The sequence below is a fragment of the Peromyscus maniculatus genome, chromosome 1, assembly GCF_049852395.1.
Source record: "Peromyscus maniculatus bairdii isolate BWxNUB_F1_BW_parent chromosome 1, HU_Pman_BW_mat_3.1, whole genome shotgun sequence".
Lineage (NCBI taxonomy): Eukaryota > Metazoa > Chordata > Mammalia > Rodentia > Cricetidae > Peromyscus > Peromyscus maniculatus.
Window position 1 is genome coordinate 156802565 of NC_134852.1, and position 14430 is coordinate 156816994.

Sequence of the window (14430 nt, forward strand, 5' to 3'; positions counted from 1 at the left end):
ACCAGGCAAAGGCCAGGCCCCGAGAGGGGGCAGTGCGGACCAGATCCACCTGTACCTCTGCAGTGCTGTACTAGACTGGGGCTTTGCAAGAGGCACGTGTGCTAAGCCTCACACGTTCACACACCCAAAGCACACGGTTCCTCGTGTCCTCAGGGGCTTGGACAGTGCTTTGCACACATGAAGGTCTCCAGCCAACAGCACATAGTAGATGCTCAATAAATGCTCGTTGTAAGATGTCGCCCGGCACCTTTAATCCCAGCACTCAGGGTGCAAAGGCCCCCAGCTCTCTGTGAGTTAAAGGCCAGCTTGGCCTACACCTAGAACACCAGGACAGCCAGAGCTATACAGTGAGACCTTGTCTTCTCAAGAAAAGAAAAGAATAAGGAAATTTTAACAAATGAACTATCCCCTCCTGTCTTGGTGATACTGTAACAGAAAACTCTTAGGCAGCAAAGACTTCCTGCACCACATCCTCAAGACTAGCACTGTTCCCATTTTATAGAGACGGGAACAGAGAGGTAAAGTGGCATGCCCAAGGTCACACAGCTAGTGAACAGGATTCACACTGGCTCGGTCTGGCCAATTCCCTGGGAACCTCACTTTTTTTTTTTTTTTGTTTTGTTTTGTTTTGTTTTTTGAGACAGGGTTTCTCTGTGTAGCTTTGCGCCTTTTCCTGGAACTCACTTGGTAGTCCAGGCTGGCCTCGAACTCACAGAGATCCGCCTGGCTCTGCCTCCCGAGTGCTGGGATTAAAGGCGTGTGCCACCAACGCCCGGCTGGAACCTCACTTTTTAAGCCCATTACTCTTTTCTCTTTGATACCTTCTTGTTGAAGAAAACCAGAATGCGTCACTTTAAAATATGCTCCTACGACATCAAATGTATCTCTGAGGCTGCCCATGGTGGTGCACACCTGGACCCTTAGCATTTGTGGGGTCCAAGAAGGAAGGTCACAGGTGAGACCAGCCTGGGCTGCATCACCTTTTCTGAGCAGGAGGACAGGTCTCTCACTGGCGGGGCGCAGGGTAGGCTGGTCGGCCAGTGAGCCCCAAGGACCATCCTTTCTCCTTCACCCGTTCTGCCTGTTGTTTGTTTTGTTTTAATTGGGTCCTGGGGGGTTCCAGTCAGGTCCTTGTGTTCACAAGGCAAGCAGCTGACAGACTGAGCCGCCTCCCAAGCCTGGGAAGCTAATTGCTTGAGCCCAAACCTCATCAGCCCAGAGGAATCTGGAGACCAACTCCACTTGCTGGTCAGTGGAACCGCAAGCCGCCGCCTGCCTTTTCTGCCCAGTTTCTCCCATGACTTACTGCTTTTATAGTTTTTGAAATATGTTTTCATCTATTTATTTTTGAGGGTCTCACTATGTAGCCTGGCTGGTTTTCCCACAAAACTCAGCAAGGCTGAGGGAAAGCATTCCATGCCTCCAGTATGGTGTCTCCAAACCACTTCCTGAACGCGTGTGTCCTATGCCCTTTCCATACAGGCCAGATGTGGGGTCAGAACAGAACAGAATACAGGAGAGCTCAGGCCTACTGGCATGCCCAGGACCCTAGCCAGTTCCTTGCAGGGTCTCTCGATGGAGGCTCTCAGTAGGTCAGAGCCACAAGGAAAGTGGAGGGGCAGAACCATCCATCTAGAACTTGGGGGGACCAAAATGACCTCATCAGGAGAACCCCAACAACCAAGGCTCATGCTGGGGAAGCCCTTCCCCTCCCTTGAGCCCCCGGCTTTGTGGGGCTGGGAGCAAGTGGAGGAGGTGGTGCCAGAGCCAGGCTCTCATCCCTGGCTCACAGCTGGAGGAACATCTGCCCAGCACGGAGCCGCTTACTAAGAGCTTTCATAGAAACGATCTCATTTCATCTCCCATGCAACCCTGGGAAGAAGTTAAGGAGGAAGGGAGGGAGGGAGGGAGAGAGGGAGGGAGGAAGAAGGGAGGGAGGGAGGAAGAAGGGAGGGAGGGAGGCTTGTTGCCATTATGCAGGTGGGACATGGTGTCTGCAAGACATTCCTTCATTAGGTAGAAGCATCACAGACTGTGGAAAGCAGGTGCTATAGTTTGAATAGGTGACCCCAAAGGTCTGTGTATTAAAGACTTGGCTGTCAGACTGTGTGGTACTGTTAGGACAGTGATTCTCAAACTGTGGGTCATGCTCTTTACATTACATTATGATTCATAACAGTAGCAAAATTACAGTTATGAAGCAGCAATGAATTTTTTAGTTGGGGGGGGGTCACCACAGCTTGAGGAGCTAGCTGTATTAAAGGGTCGCAGCATTAAGAAGATTGAGAAGCACCACTTTATAGAGTTCCAGATGACTGCCTGAACTCACAGGCCTTCAGTTCTACAAGCCCAGACCTTGATCTGGCTCTGGGGTCACCCCAGAAGCACATCTTGGACAGTTCAATGGACCAAGCAGTTCCCTCTGTCCATCCCCAACATCTAGATTGTGTGTCTATCCACACCTGTTTCTAAGACAGTTTAAAGGCACATACAGCCTTGGTTTATGTAAAATTTACCCTTATATAATGGATGTTCTGTGGGTTTTATTATGTGCAGCACTGAGTAATTGTCACCAAGTCCAAAACATTATCATTGAGCCCAGAAAGAAACCCCATGGCCGTTAGCAGTGGCTCCGCATCACCAGGGTACCGAGGCTTCACTTTTCTGCCAGAAGAGAGGGCGCTGTCTTTGTCACCAGAGGTGTTGCAGCTGACAGTCAGGGGGATGACAGACACATCTTCAGTCACGTGTTGATTAGTGTCAGTCAGTGACATGGGGGGGCACCCACTTTGCTATGGTTTCCACCCTAAGCCATGATTTATAAACAATATAACCCAAGAGCTTGAGAGATGGAAAAATTGGGAAGTGCTTGTGGTGCCAGCTTGAGGACCGGAGTTTTACCTCCAGGACCCATGTAAAAGACACGGGTATGGTGGCATGTAGTGCAATCCCGGGCACGGGAGAGACGGCAGGTCTTTGGGGTATGCTGGCTGGCAGGTCTACCCTTCGCGGTGAGTTCCAGGCCAGTGAGATATCCTGTCTCAGGAAAGCAAAGTCGATGGTGCAGAGGACACTTCTGACATCCACATACATGTCACACACACACACACACACACACACACATACACACACACAGACACACACAAAGACACACACAGCTACACACAGAGACACACACATACACAGACACACACATGTGCACACACACACATACACACACAACAAACACACACACTCACACACATAAGGATAAACAGATTATAACTCAGGCACCGTGGCTCACACCTGTAAGCTCAGCACTGAGGAGGCTAAAGCAGGTGGTTGCCATAAGTTTGGGGCTAATCTGGGCTACATAGTGAGTTCTAGGCCAGTTTGGGCTACAACGTGAGACCATGTCTTTAATATATATATATATATATATATATATATATATATATATATATATATATATATAATCCTGCACTTATTATCTACCTGCTTCCATTCATCTGTCTTCCCATCTATCTAGTTATTAACAAACATTCAGCCCTCAGTCCACATACTCATTTCCCCAGGCAGCTAGCCTCCACGAGCTCATCCAACCCCATTTTCATCAGCCCTTTCAACATCTGTCTGTGCCATCCCCGTCTATCCACCTACCAGCATTTGTCTCATCAGATGTCATCCATCTACCCATTTGTACATCCAGCTATCCAATGTCCCCTCCACCGACCCAACTGCCTATCCATTAACTGTTTGTCCATTCATCCCTCCCTCTGTCCACCTATTGATTATCTATCCTTCCAACTACTACCACTCAAATGTCGGTATATCTGACCATACATCCCCCCATCCTTCCTCTCCTCCATCCATTATCCACCCATCTACCCAGTGCCGAAGGTGCTGCTCCTGCCAGATAGAAGGTTCTAGAAGCAAGGCTAATCTCCTGCACCGAGCACTTGGAGCTGACACACTACCGACACCACCCTCTTGCCGTCCATCCCCTCTGTAGAGGCCACTGACCCTTTTTGTGCCTCCTGAGGGCCTCTGCCCAGTGTGCCCTGACCTATTGATCAACAACCCTGGACCCCAGGGCTGGAACCTCCGTTTGGCTAAGTCAAATTGAGGTCATGGAGATGAGCTCTCCAGGACACTGCTCCCTGAATGCAAGCCAGGAGGGGCTTCCAGCCAGGAGACAAAGCCTTTGTCCCTGTAGAAAACTTTCACCCACTAACTTGTGGCCACCGTGGACTGCACTTTGAGACACACATTTCTCATCACTTCCTTCCTAAAGGCAGACACAGGTTAGCCTCCATTTTTTTTCTTCTTTTCCGATAAATCACTGAACGTACTGAGCGGTGCATGCCTACAATCCCAGCCGCCTGACAGAAGGAAAGGAGAAAGAAAAGAGACGGGAGAGGAGACAGAGCTGGCAGTGGAGCTCACTGGTCGAGCATTTGTCTAGCATGTGTGAGGCCCTGAGTTTAATCCCCAGGGCTGGAAAAGATTGAAAAGAGGGTCACAGGGTAAAGAATTCCCCAGGGGGCCCAGCCTATCAGCTCCCTCTAAGATCTTGGAGAACTCGGGGGAATGTTTTCAAGGATGTCCCTGCCCAGTGCAGAGGGGCTGAAGAAAGTCACATGCTGAGTCACTGGGAACAATAACAAGATGTCCTTCCCCACCTTGACCGCCTTGGCCAGAGTCCACACACCTCTCAGGCTTGACCTCTAAGCTGAGTGCACAGTTCCCTCTTTGTGGAGGCCACCTACAGCACCTTATCTTGTCTCCAAGCACAGCAAGGCCTCCTTCTGACAGCCTTTGGGACTGTCCTCGAATTTCCCATCAACTGTAGTCCGACATTGCTGAAGGTGCTGTTCCTACCAAGCCAAAAGTTCCGGAAGTGAGGCTGGCTGCCTGCTCCCAGGATCAGAGGGTTCAGGGCTGACCCTCAACCGACACCACCCTCTGATGCCCCCATCTCTTGCTGCTCATACCTTCTACAGAGGCCACTGGTGCCCTTCCCTGCCCCCTGAGGCTTCTGTCCAGTGCTAACTGAGGGTTCCAGCACCCAGACACTGCCAGGTCACTAGTGATGACTGTCGGCCTCAACCAGGGCTAGCCTGATGTCAGCGGACCCAGCCTTTGCCTTCCTCTTACCTGCCTGGGTGGATGTTCCCAAGCACACACAGACAGCTTGGTGGCCCTTGTTTGAGTTAGAGTCACCCGAAACTGGAGTCCTTAGGGCAGGTGGGGTCTGTTATGTGGTCCCAGCTGCCGGCCTGGGACTAGATACCACCCTGGGGTTTCATGTAATCCAGGCCGGTCTAGAACTCACTATGTAGCCAAGGATGACCTTGAACTTCCGATTCTTCTACCTCCACCCCTGGGTATTTTACAGGTGTACTCCACTATGCCTGGTTTATTGGGTACTGGGCATTGAGACCAGGGTCTGTCTACCTGCTAGGCAAGCACTCTACCTAGTGAACTAGAGGCCCAGCCTCTCTCTTTTCCCCCATCCCCTGGCCTTGATGTTTGCAAGAGAGTCATTGATGGATGATAGAGTCACCAGCTCAGATGGCAGACATGGCGTGGGATCTGGTTCCCCGGGACAAAGGCTGGTGCAGAGGGCAAGTGAATAAATCATGAGGGGCCCGCAGCAGGCCAGCAGGCCACAGCTGACCTCATTCTGGAAGTGAGGAAGGAGTGAGCAGCTGTGTGGTGAGTGGCTGGGGTGTGGCAAGGGGGAAGGAGGTTTGGTGGCACCTCTGCCCTTGTTCCTTGAGAAGAACTTGCAGGTCGGTGGGGAGGTCCACACGGGAGGTGGGGAGGTCCACACGGGAGGTGGGGAGGTCCACACGGGAGGTGGGGAGGCAGAGGTTGGAACACGGGTGCCATAAAAGAGTAGGAAGGTCAGACAGACAGAACAAGGTGAGAAAGAGCCTCCAAGAAACAATGAAAGGGGCCGAGGGGAGCAGGCAGGGGCCGAGGGGAGCAGGCAGGGGCCGAGGGGAGCAGGCAGGGGCCGAGGGGAGCAGGCGAGAAAGGTAAAGGCACAGAGAGAGACTGCAGAGCCTGAGGGTCATGGGAACACTGCTTGACCAAGACAAAGATGGTCGTTAGCAAAGGCAAAACAGATGGAGAGTGAGCAGGAAGATACTTCTCAGACCACCAGCCAGAGACGTGCAGACAGGACATGGGGACGGAATGAAGCCAGCCAGCTTGGGAGCCCCAGGATGCAGTCTGAAGTAGAGGAGTTGTACAGGAGGAAGGTGAAGATTTCAAAGGTGTACAGTGGGAGGGGCAATGGAAGAAGACAGTGACTTTAGGGGAGTAGGCTCTGCTAACCTCCAGAGCCAGGTGTGGAGATATATATCCACACTGAGCCCCCTACCTACAGGTCGAGACCCAGCAGGAACAGAAAAGATACCACACCCACGTCCATGGCCCTGCCTGAGGGCCCGGCGGATGGCAGCCTCCCTGAAGGGGACTCCAGCCCATCCACAGACACGCCAGGACCCAGCCAGGACCTAGCCAGCCCCACTGCCCGCAGGCGGGCCCTCCTCCGTGAGCTGGAGGCCCAGGTGCAGGCTGCCTATGGGCAGGTAAGGGGCAGGGACTATCCCTTACTAAGGGACCCCACATCCCAGCTAGAAGTAAGACAGACCTAGGGCCAAGTTCATACCTAGGTGACCAGAGGGGTCAGGAGAAGTTAGGGACCCATCTGCCCTCTCTGTTGATACTGAGGGATCCAGTCAGTGCCTAGAGCTGACCTTTATGCAAGGTATCAAACACTGGTCCCAGCACAGGGTTAATGAGCCCTGAATGGAGACAGGGTCCTGGCACAGAGACTTCAGACTGGGCCAAGGTAAAAGCAGGTAGGCCCTCTCTCCAAGGACTTCATCCCCCAGCCCCCAGTTGCCACTCAGGGAGAGCTGGGATCCAGCTGGCCCAGGCACGGGGTGCTAGCTTCTTCTGTGGGGATCCAAGTCTGCTTCTGAAGGTGCTGATTGGGGAGATTAGTGCAAGTCTGAGAGGAGAAGGGCTGGGGGGGGGGGTGTGCAGAACACCGGGAGGCTGTGCCTTCCAGGGGCCTTGACTCTGAGTACCCCCCCACACTGGCAGAGATACTCAGAGATAATCCCGGATTGGATTAGGGCCCAAGCCCCAGGCCCAGGGCTCCCCGCCTGCCCACCCGCCCCTGATCTTGCCCACAAAACCCCAGGAAAATCCTCTCCAGTGCTCCAGGCTGTCCCTGGAAACAGCAGGGGGCTGGCAGAATCCACAGCATCCTCCCAGGACTCAGGGCCTGGCATGGTTCAGGGACCCATGGGGAACTGTGCCAAGCGGCCCTGGCGCCGGGGGCCTAAGGTAGGAAGACCAAGGGGAGACCTAAGGCCAGAAATCTGGGTGGCCCCGTGTGCTGGGCAGGTAGTAGACGGAGACTTGGAGGTGCTGGGCTGGGTTAGAAGTGGGCCACGGGCTTTGAAGAAGGTAAAGGAAGCGTTCGCATACATACCTGTATGCGTTCCTTGAAGGAGCTGTTTTCCTGGACAACACTCCCCCCCCCCCCCCCCCCCCCCCCCCCGCAAGCCTTGGCTAGGTCTCCCCTGCTAAGTTAATAGGCCAGCTGCCCGTTCTGTGCAGACCCTGCTCTCTCAGCCTTGGCCAGGGTGACCAGAGCTACAGGCCACAGGTCACAGGTTTCCACAAGGACCTGGCCAAGGCCCTCACCTCTTAGAGTCGAACCCTTCCAGCCCAGGGTGTTACCGGGTCTTGTGTAGCCAGAGGCCCCGCCCCCTCTGTCAGGCCCTGGGCTCCAGAGAAAGGAGCCCCTGAGAACTGGAGAGGGGTCGGGGGAGAGGGGACATTGCTTCAGCTCATGGCTGGCTTTGCTACAGGAGCGCTGGCAGTGGCCTGGAGCCCCCCTAGGGGACTCCAGCCCCAACCCCGGCCCCAGAGTTGAGGAGCAGGAGGGCACACAGGGCTACTCGGTGCTCGGCAGCCTGGTGGGGCCAGCCTGCATCTTCCTCCGACCCAGCATCGCCGCTACCCAGCTCGTATGTACAGTCACCCCTCTGCCAGCCTGCCGCTCTGGTCCCTTAGCCTCATCGCTGCCCGAACAGGAGGGAGAGGCTGGAGAGGACGCCATGCAACCCCGGGGTGGGGGGGCCGAGCGGTAACTTCAGAAAAAGTTAAGAGTTCAGGGAGCCCCCAGAGCCATACCAGGCATGGGGGGTGGGTAGGGACCCAGAGAAACAGCCACCCAAGGGTTGGGGTGCAGCCCAGTGGCAGAGCACTTGCTTATAGCAAGGCCAGGGTTATACCCTCATCACTGCAAAAATAGAAAAGGAAGTACTTCCAAGAGGAAGATGGCTAGAGGTGGCCGGCTCCTCAGGAGAGGGACAGGGGACAAGGCAGACTTGCAGTGGCACTGAGGCCAGCTGGGTTGAGTCTGTCTGACCCTGGGATCTACCTCTGTCAAAAGGAGGCACGGACCTCAGGAGACAGTGTGGGAACAGGGGTCCTGGGGGTCCCCTGGAAGGCTGCAGGGAAAGGGAACCCCAAGACACTCAGGCAGGTGAGCAGGACTGGGCAGACTATGGTACAGGCCCTGGGTGTGCTGTGGTATGGGCTGGCTGACAAACCCCAAGAAACAGAAGGAAGGTGCTGAGGCCCGGGTGGGCCGAGGAACCCCTAAGCCGTCTGTGCCCTGCAGGACCGGGAGCTGAGACCAGAGGAGATCGAAGGTAAAGGGTTCAAGGAGGGAGGTTTGGGGCTGGGGCCTCTGCAGGGTCCAGGAGGGGTAAGAAGGTCATGGGGTGAGAGCGGGTAGGGAGGGGTGGCGAACCCTCCCTTCTGCTGCTGCCAACCCCTTGGGCTCAGCGACCACACTGGTCAAGGGCTGCTTTCGGTTTTGTCCATCTGGCTGACACTTCCTGGCTGCTCACTGTAGGCCTGGTCCCTCACTGAGAACCAGGAAACGCTGCGAACCCGGTAGATGAGGTCCCCACCTTCTGAGATGGCTGCCGCTGCAGCTGTGTAGAGCACTCAAGGAAACCAATGCATGCGCTGGAGGGAAGAGCAGGGACATCTTCCTGGAGTAGGTGACGTTGAACCAGAGGAGGAGAATGTAGCCACCCCGAGGTCATAGCTTTTCTGTCTTTCCTCCCTCCCTCTCTTCCTTCTCTTTTTAATCCCCTAGAGCAGAAACTGACACATAGCTTCTTAAACATTTCACAAGAGAACAAAATTTTAAGACCATATGTGCAATGGCCCTGAGACAACAAATAGGAACTGAGGCTTAAAAGCAAGAAGTGGTTGGAACAAAGGGAATAGCTGGGCTGGTCCCAGATGGCAGCCAGGGAGGGTTTGGGGAAAGGACTAACCTCCCTCTGCCCGGCAGAGCTGCAGGTCGCCTTCCAGGAGTTTGACCGAGACCAGGATGGCTACATCGGCTACCGGGAGCTGGGTGCCTGCATGCGGACGCTGGGCTACATGCCCACGGAGATGGAGCTCATCGAGATATCACAACAAATCAGTATGTACTTCAGACCCACCCACCCCCCTACTCCAGCCCTGGCCCAGACCCGAGGTAGCTGCATGGGCTGTTCCAAGAGTCCAGGGCATAACTGTCATCAAAAGGAGAGCTGCCTCCTAAGAATGACTAGGAGAGTGGGGAGGCTGACACAACCCCCCCACACCCCCCACAACTCCCAACCCCCCACCCCCACCCCCGTTCACCAATAGAGACTAAAGCTCAGAGAGGTGAAGTATTTATCTAGAGTCACACGGAAGAGGCTTGGGAAAGAACAGTGAGTCATAAGAGCCCGGTGGAGGACAAAGTCCCACCAATAGCTGAAGATGATGCAGCCATTGGTACCCAGGGATGAGAGCTCATCTATGCCATGTAGGAGGGGGCCAGGGGCCAGAGGGAAGGCAGTGGGCTGGGGAAGGCAGGTCAGGTGCTAGGCCCGGGTCTTTAATGGGCGGATGTACCCTCAGGTGGTGGGAAGGTGGATTTTGAAGATTTTGTGGAGCTGATGGGCCCCAAACTGCTGGCGGAGACTGCAGATATGATTGGCGTGAGGGAGCTTCGAGACGCCTTCCGGGAGGTGCACCTGGGGCGGAAGGGGTGGAGAGTGGGTGAGACGGTGGGGCTGCAGGGGGGTGAGAGGCTGAGTAGATGTAAGGCTCAGTCGGTGACCCCCCCATGCCCCCATCAATGCTGCCCCAGTTTGACACCAACAGAGACGGCTGCATCAGCGTGGGGGAGCTCCGAGCAGCCCTCAAGGCCCTGCTAGGGGAGCGCCTCAGCCAGAGGGAGGTAGATGAGATCCTCCAAGACATCGATCTCAATGGAGACGGCTTGGTTGACTTTGAAGGTAACGCCTCCCCGGCTTAGCTGTATGTGCCCTGGAAGATTCTAAACCATCAGTTCTCTACCTGTGGGTCACGACCCCTTCGGGGTTGCATATCAGATAAATATTATGATGATCAGATAACATTATGATTCATGACAATAGCAGAATTGCAGTTATGAAGTATCAATGAAAATAATTTTATGGCTCCTCACCACAACATGAGGAACTGTATGAAAGGATCACAGACAGCATCAGGAAGGTTGAGAACCACTGATCTAAACAGACCCGGGTTAAACATGGAGGATCAAGGAGGCAAGGCTGTTATACTCCCTACTGTCGAGAGAAGAAACTCCTGTTAATTCTCAGGAAAGCTGAAGTGCTCACTTAGGAACAGGAAATGGAGAGAGCCAAGATTGTAATCTGGGCAGCTGAGGCCCCTCCTGCCTGATTCACAGATGTCTTTGAAGGTCTCCTCAAGCACACTCTAGCCCACCCTCGGGCAGGCACATCTGCCATCCCCAGTGGAGTCAGGAGGGCAGACCTAAAACCTTGGCTTTGTCCTGGCAGAATTTGTTCGGATGATGTCTCGATGAGCCTGTATAGAAGCTGGAGTGGACCAGCCCGGAGGAAAACAGCCTCTGAAGCGCAGAGGATCCCATGTGTTCCTTGAAACTCATTATGTACAGGACTGTGTGTCTCCTCTCCATCCCTGCCTGGGCACAGTGCCCTCTCCTGTCATCACCCCTTACCTCTCCCTGGTTCTCTGACAATAAAGCATCTTCCAGCTTGTGGAGAAAGAGTTTCCCCCTACTTGTCCATCCTGGAGGCCTGGCATGTGACCCCAAAACTCAACTCCTGGAGCTGGACTTTCTAACCACAAGTCACCTCAATTGTGAACTCCAGGAGGTATGGAGATCCCCTCTTCTTCCTTTCTGGATCCTGGGCTCAGCCCAAAGCAAGTGCCAAAAGGTATCTCTGAGCTAGGCATGCTGGCACGCACCCTTAATCCCAGCTCTCAGGAGAAAAGCAGATGGATCTCTATGAGTTCGAGGCCAGCCTGGTCTACAAAGTGAGTTTCTGGCCAGCCAGGACTACCTAGGGAGAACTTGTCTTAAAAACAAACAAAACAAAACAAAAACCCAGACATCTTTGGGCTGGTAAACACACACACAAACACGTGCATACACATGCATGTGCGCACACAGACATATGTACATGCACACATCAGTGCTTCTGAGTTCTGTGCTTGAAGTTCCCAGGACAGAGACCTTCTCCCAGCTCTGTCACATGTGTTTTACTGCCACAGGCTGAGAGGGGCGCTGCTCAGAGCTCAGCCTTCACCGTCCAGGAGGGAGGTAGCAGACAGATGAACCCCCCAGGCTGCGCCTCCGTCTGAAAGCTGGGACTTCCTTCCTCCGGGAACCCCCAACACTTCCCGAGCACAGTGGGAAGGGAATAGCCTGGCCAGCCCTGCCCAATTCAAGGCCCATCTAATGGACAGTCTGTGTTGGGGGGCCTTTTAGGTCAGTGTAACCTAAATCTTCATGCTACTAGAGACTCACATCTCTGCACAAAGAGCCTTCACACAAAGGTCTTGTTCTAGCCCTTGGATGCTGGGAAGCTGTGGGTCTCCATCCAATGCCATTTTTGTCTTTTTCCTGAGACAGGGTTTCTCTGAGTAGCTCTGGCTCTTCTGGAACTCACTTTGTAGACCAGACTGGCCTCGAACTCACAGAGGTCTGCTTGCCTCTGCCACCCGAGTGCTGGGATTAAAGGTGTGTGCCACCACCACCCAGCTTGTAGAGATATTTTAATTTAACACTCTCAGGTCTAGAAGCTGAGAAGCCCAAGATCAAGACTTAGGCAGAGGCAGGAGGCAGTGACACACACTGTAACCAGCACTCAGAAGGCTGAGGCAGGAAGATCAAGAGTCTGAGGCTAGCCTCAGCTATATAGTAAGACCCTGTCTCAAAAAGGGGAAGGAAGGGCAGTTGGTGTGGTGGTGCACGCCATTAATCCCAGCCAGTCTAGCCAAAACAGGGGGCTCCAGGTTCAGTGAAAGACCCTGCCTCAAAAAATAAGGAGCCGGTGGTGCACGCCTTTAATCCCAGCACTTGGGAGGCTGAGGCAGGAAATCTGTGAGTTTGAGGCCAGCCTGGTCTACATAGGGAGTTCTAAGGCAGGACTACATAGAGAGTCTCTGATGATAATAATAAGGAGAAGGAGGAGAGTGGTTGGGGAAGGCATCATTGCCAACCTCTGACTCACACACACAGTAAATAAACTAAAATGGCTAGGAGTTGGGGGCACACTGGTCCTCACAAGGTGGTCTCAGGCGGAGCATGCTGGCAGGCCCAGTGCCCTGAGCAGCAGCCTGGGATCTGGACTCTGAGGTGCCAGGGCTGGCTTCAGCAGCCTCAGCAGCACCCACCCATCTTGCAGATCCCAATTAATCCTTAATCCTCAATTAAGTGATCCCTCCTGCCAAGCCTACAGCGCCAGTCCCGTGGCTTTTTCCGGAGCTGGCACAGGTGGCATCACCCATGAGAAGATGTCTCTGCAGGAGCTGGGGGTGGCAACCACCACAATCAAGGGGAAAGCAGGCAGCGTCCATCGCCCACTGCCCCCCCAGGCCCCTCCCAAGCCTCTGTGGGTGGATGGTGAAGGCCACCAAAGAAGATCTTAGTCACTGTGTGTTTGCTGACGCTGAAAGTGCTCATGGATCCCCCAGAGGTCATGTGTGCCCCCCGACACACACGCACAAAAAGGCCTCTAGTACAGATGTCCCAAAAGATCCTGGTTGGAGTGGGTCAGGGCCAAGAGGGGAGCCAAAGGTAGGCCTACACTGGGGGCAGCGGGGTGCTGTGTGTGAGCCTGGGTTTCCCAGTCGTTAATGTGTGCTTCCCTGGGAACACGTCACTGCCTGGCTCCCAGGGCTCGGGTGTTCTGTGGCCTTTGGCCTTCCAGGTCAGTGGTGGTCCACTCCCAAAGTGGCACTCCTTCTCTATCTGTGAAACAACCAGATTCTCCACTTGCTTTCCATGCTCCGTCTGACTTCCTACATGAACATGAACTTTTTTTTTTTTTTTTGCGGGGGTTGAGGGGTGTTGAGACAGGGTTTCTCTGTATAGCCATGGCTGTTCTGGAACTCACTCTGTAGACCAGGCTGGCCTTGCACTCAGATGTCCATCTGCCTCTGCCTCCAGAGTGCTGGGATTAAAGACTTGCACCACCATGGCCCCAGATGAACTTTTAAAATTTATGCACATTAAAGTCTGCTCATTGACAAATATTCAGTGACTTCTAACGACCCTGATAGAATCATATGAAACAGTTTCACGCTCCTTAAAACACTACCTAGACTTAACCCTGCCCCACCCCCAGACCCTTTATCAATCCTATGACAGCTAGTTACCTGCTAGTCTAAGGATAATTTCCCTTTTCTAGCATGCTGTACAATCGGAATCATCCACGCTGTAGCTTTTCCAGGCATTTCTTTTACTTAGCACCATGCACTTAAGATTTATGTATGCCGAGCCAGGCGATGGTGGCTACTGCTGGTGGTTATCTAAAGCTAGGTGGCTCTTTGTTTATTTATTTACTTACTTACTTACTTATTTTTTCTATTTTCAGCTTGATACAATACAAGTTCTTATCCTAATAGTGAAATGTTTCACTGAGGCTTGCCCAGTGATTGAATAAAACCAAAACTTATTATAAGCCACAGTCATCCTAGGGTCCCCCCTGCTATGTAGCCTCCCTGGATCTGTGGGTTGCAGTCTGGTTGTCCTTTGCTTTATATCTAGTATCCACTTATGAGTGAGTACATACCATGTTTGTCCTTCTGGGTTTGGGTTACCTCACTCAGGATGATATTTTCTAGTTCCATCCATTTGCCTGCAAATTTCATGCTGTCATTGTTTTTCTCTGCTGAGTAGTAATCCATTGTGTATATGTACCGTATTTTCTTAATCCATTCTTCAGTTGACGGGCATCTAGGTTGTTTCCAGGTTCTGGCTATTACAAGTAGTGCTGCTATGAACATAGCTGAGCATGTATCTTTGTGGTATGATTAAGCATTCCTTGGGTA

At 53.3% G+C, this 14430-nt stretch overlaps 1 protein-coding gene across 1 annotated transcript; it reads left to right on the plus strand.

The window, feature by feature from the left end:
* The first annotated feature begins 6452 nt into the window (after positions 1–6452).
* Positions 6453–11143, plus strand: Cabp2 (calcium binding protein 2). The gene is made up of 7 exons (XM_006980528.4): positions 6453–7347; positions 7878–8036; positions 8696–8726; positions 9383–9517; positions 9982–10091; positions 10214–10361; positions 10908–11143. The coding sequence occupies exons 1-7, from the start codon at positions 7291–7293 to the stop codon at positions 10931–10933; spliced, it is 666 nt and encodes a 221-aa protein (XP_006980590.1). The 5' UTR covers positions 6453–7290; the 3' UTR covers positions 10934–11143.
* Positions 11144–14430: the final 3287 nt, after the last annotated feature.

What these genes read in the sequence shown, in the direction of transcription:
- Cabp2 (XM_006980528.4), top strand. Translation starts at nt 7,291, where the DNA reads ATGGTTCAGGGACCCATGGGGAACTGTGCCAAGCGGCCCTGGCGCCGG. An exon ending in CCTGGCGCCGGGGGCCTAAG is followed by an intron (nt 7,348 to 7,877) that starts GTAGGAAGACCA and finishes GCTTTGCTACAG; the next exon opens with GAGCGCTGGCAGTGGCCTGG. An exon ending in CGAGATATCACAACAAATCA is followed by an intron (nt 9,518 to 9,981) that starts GTATGTACTTCA and finishes ATGTACCCTCAG; the next exon opens with GTGGTGGGAAGGTGGATTTT.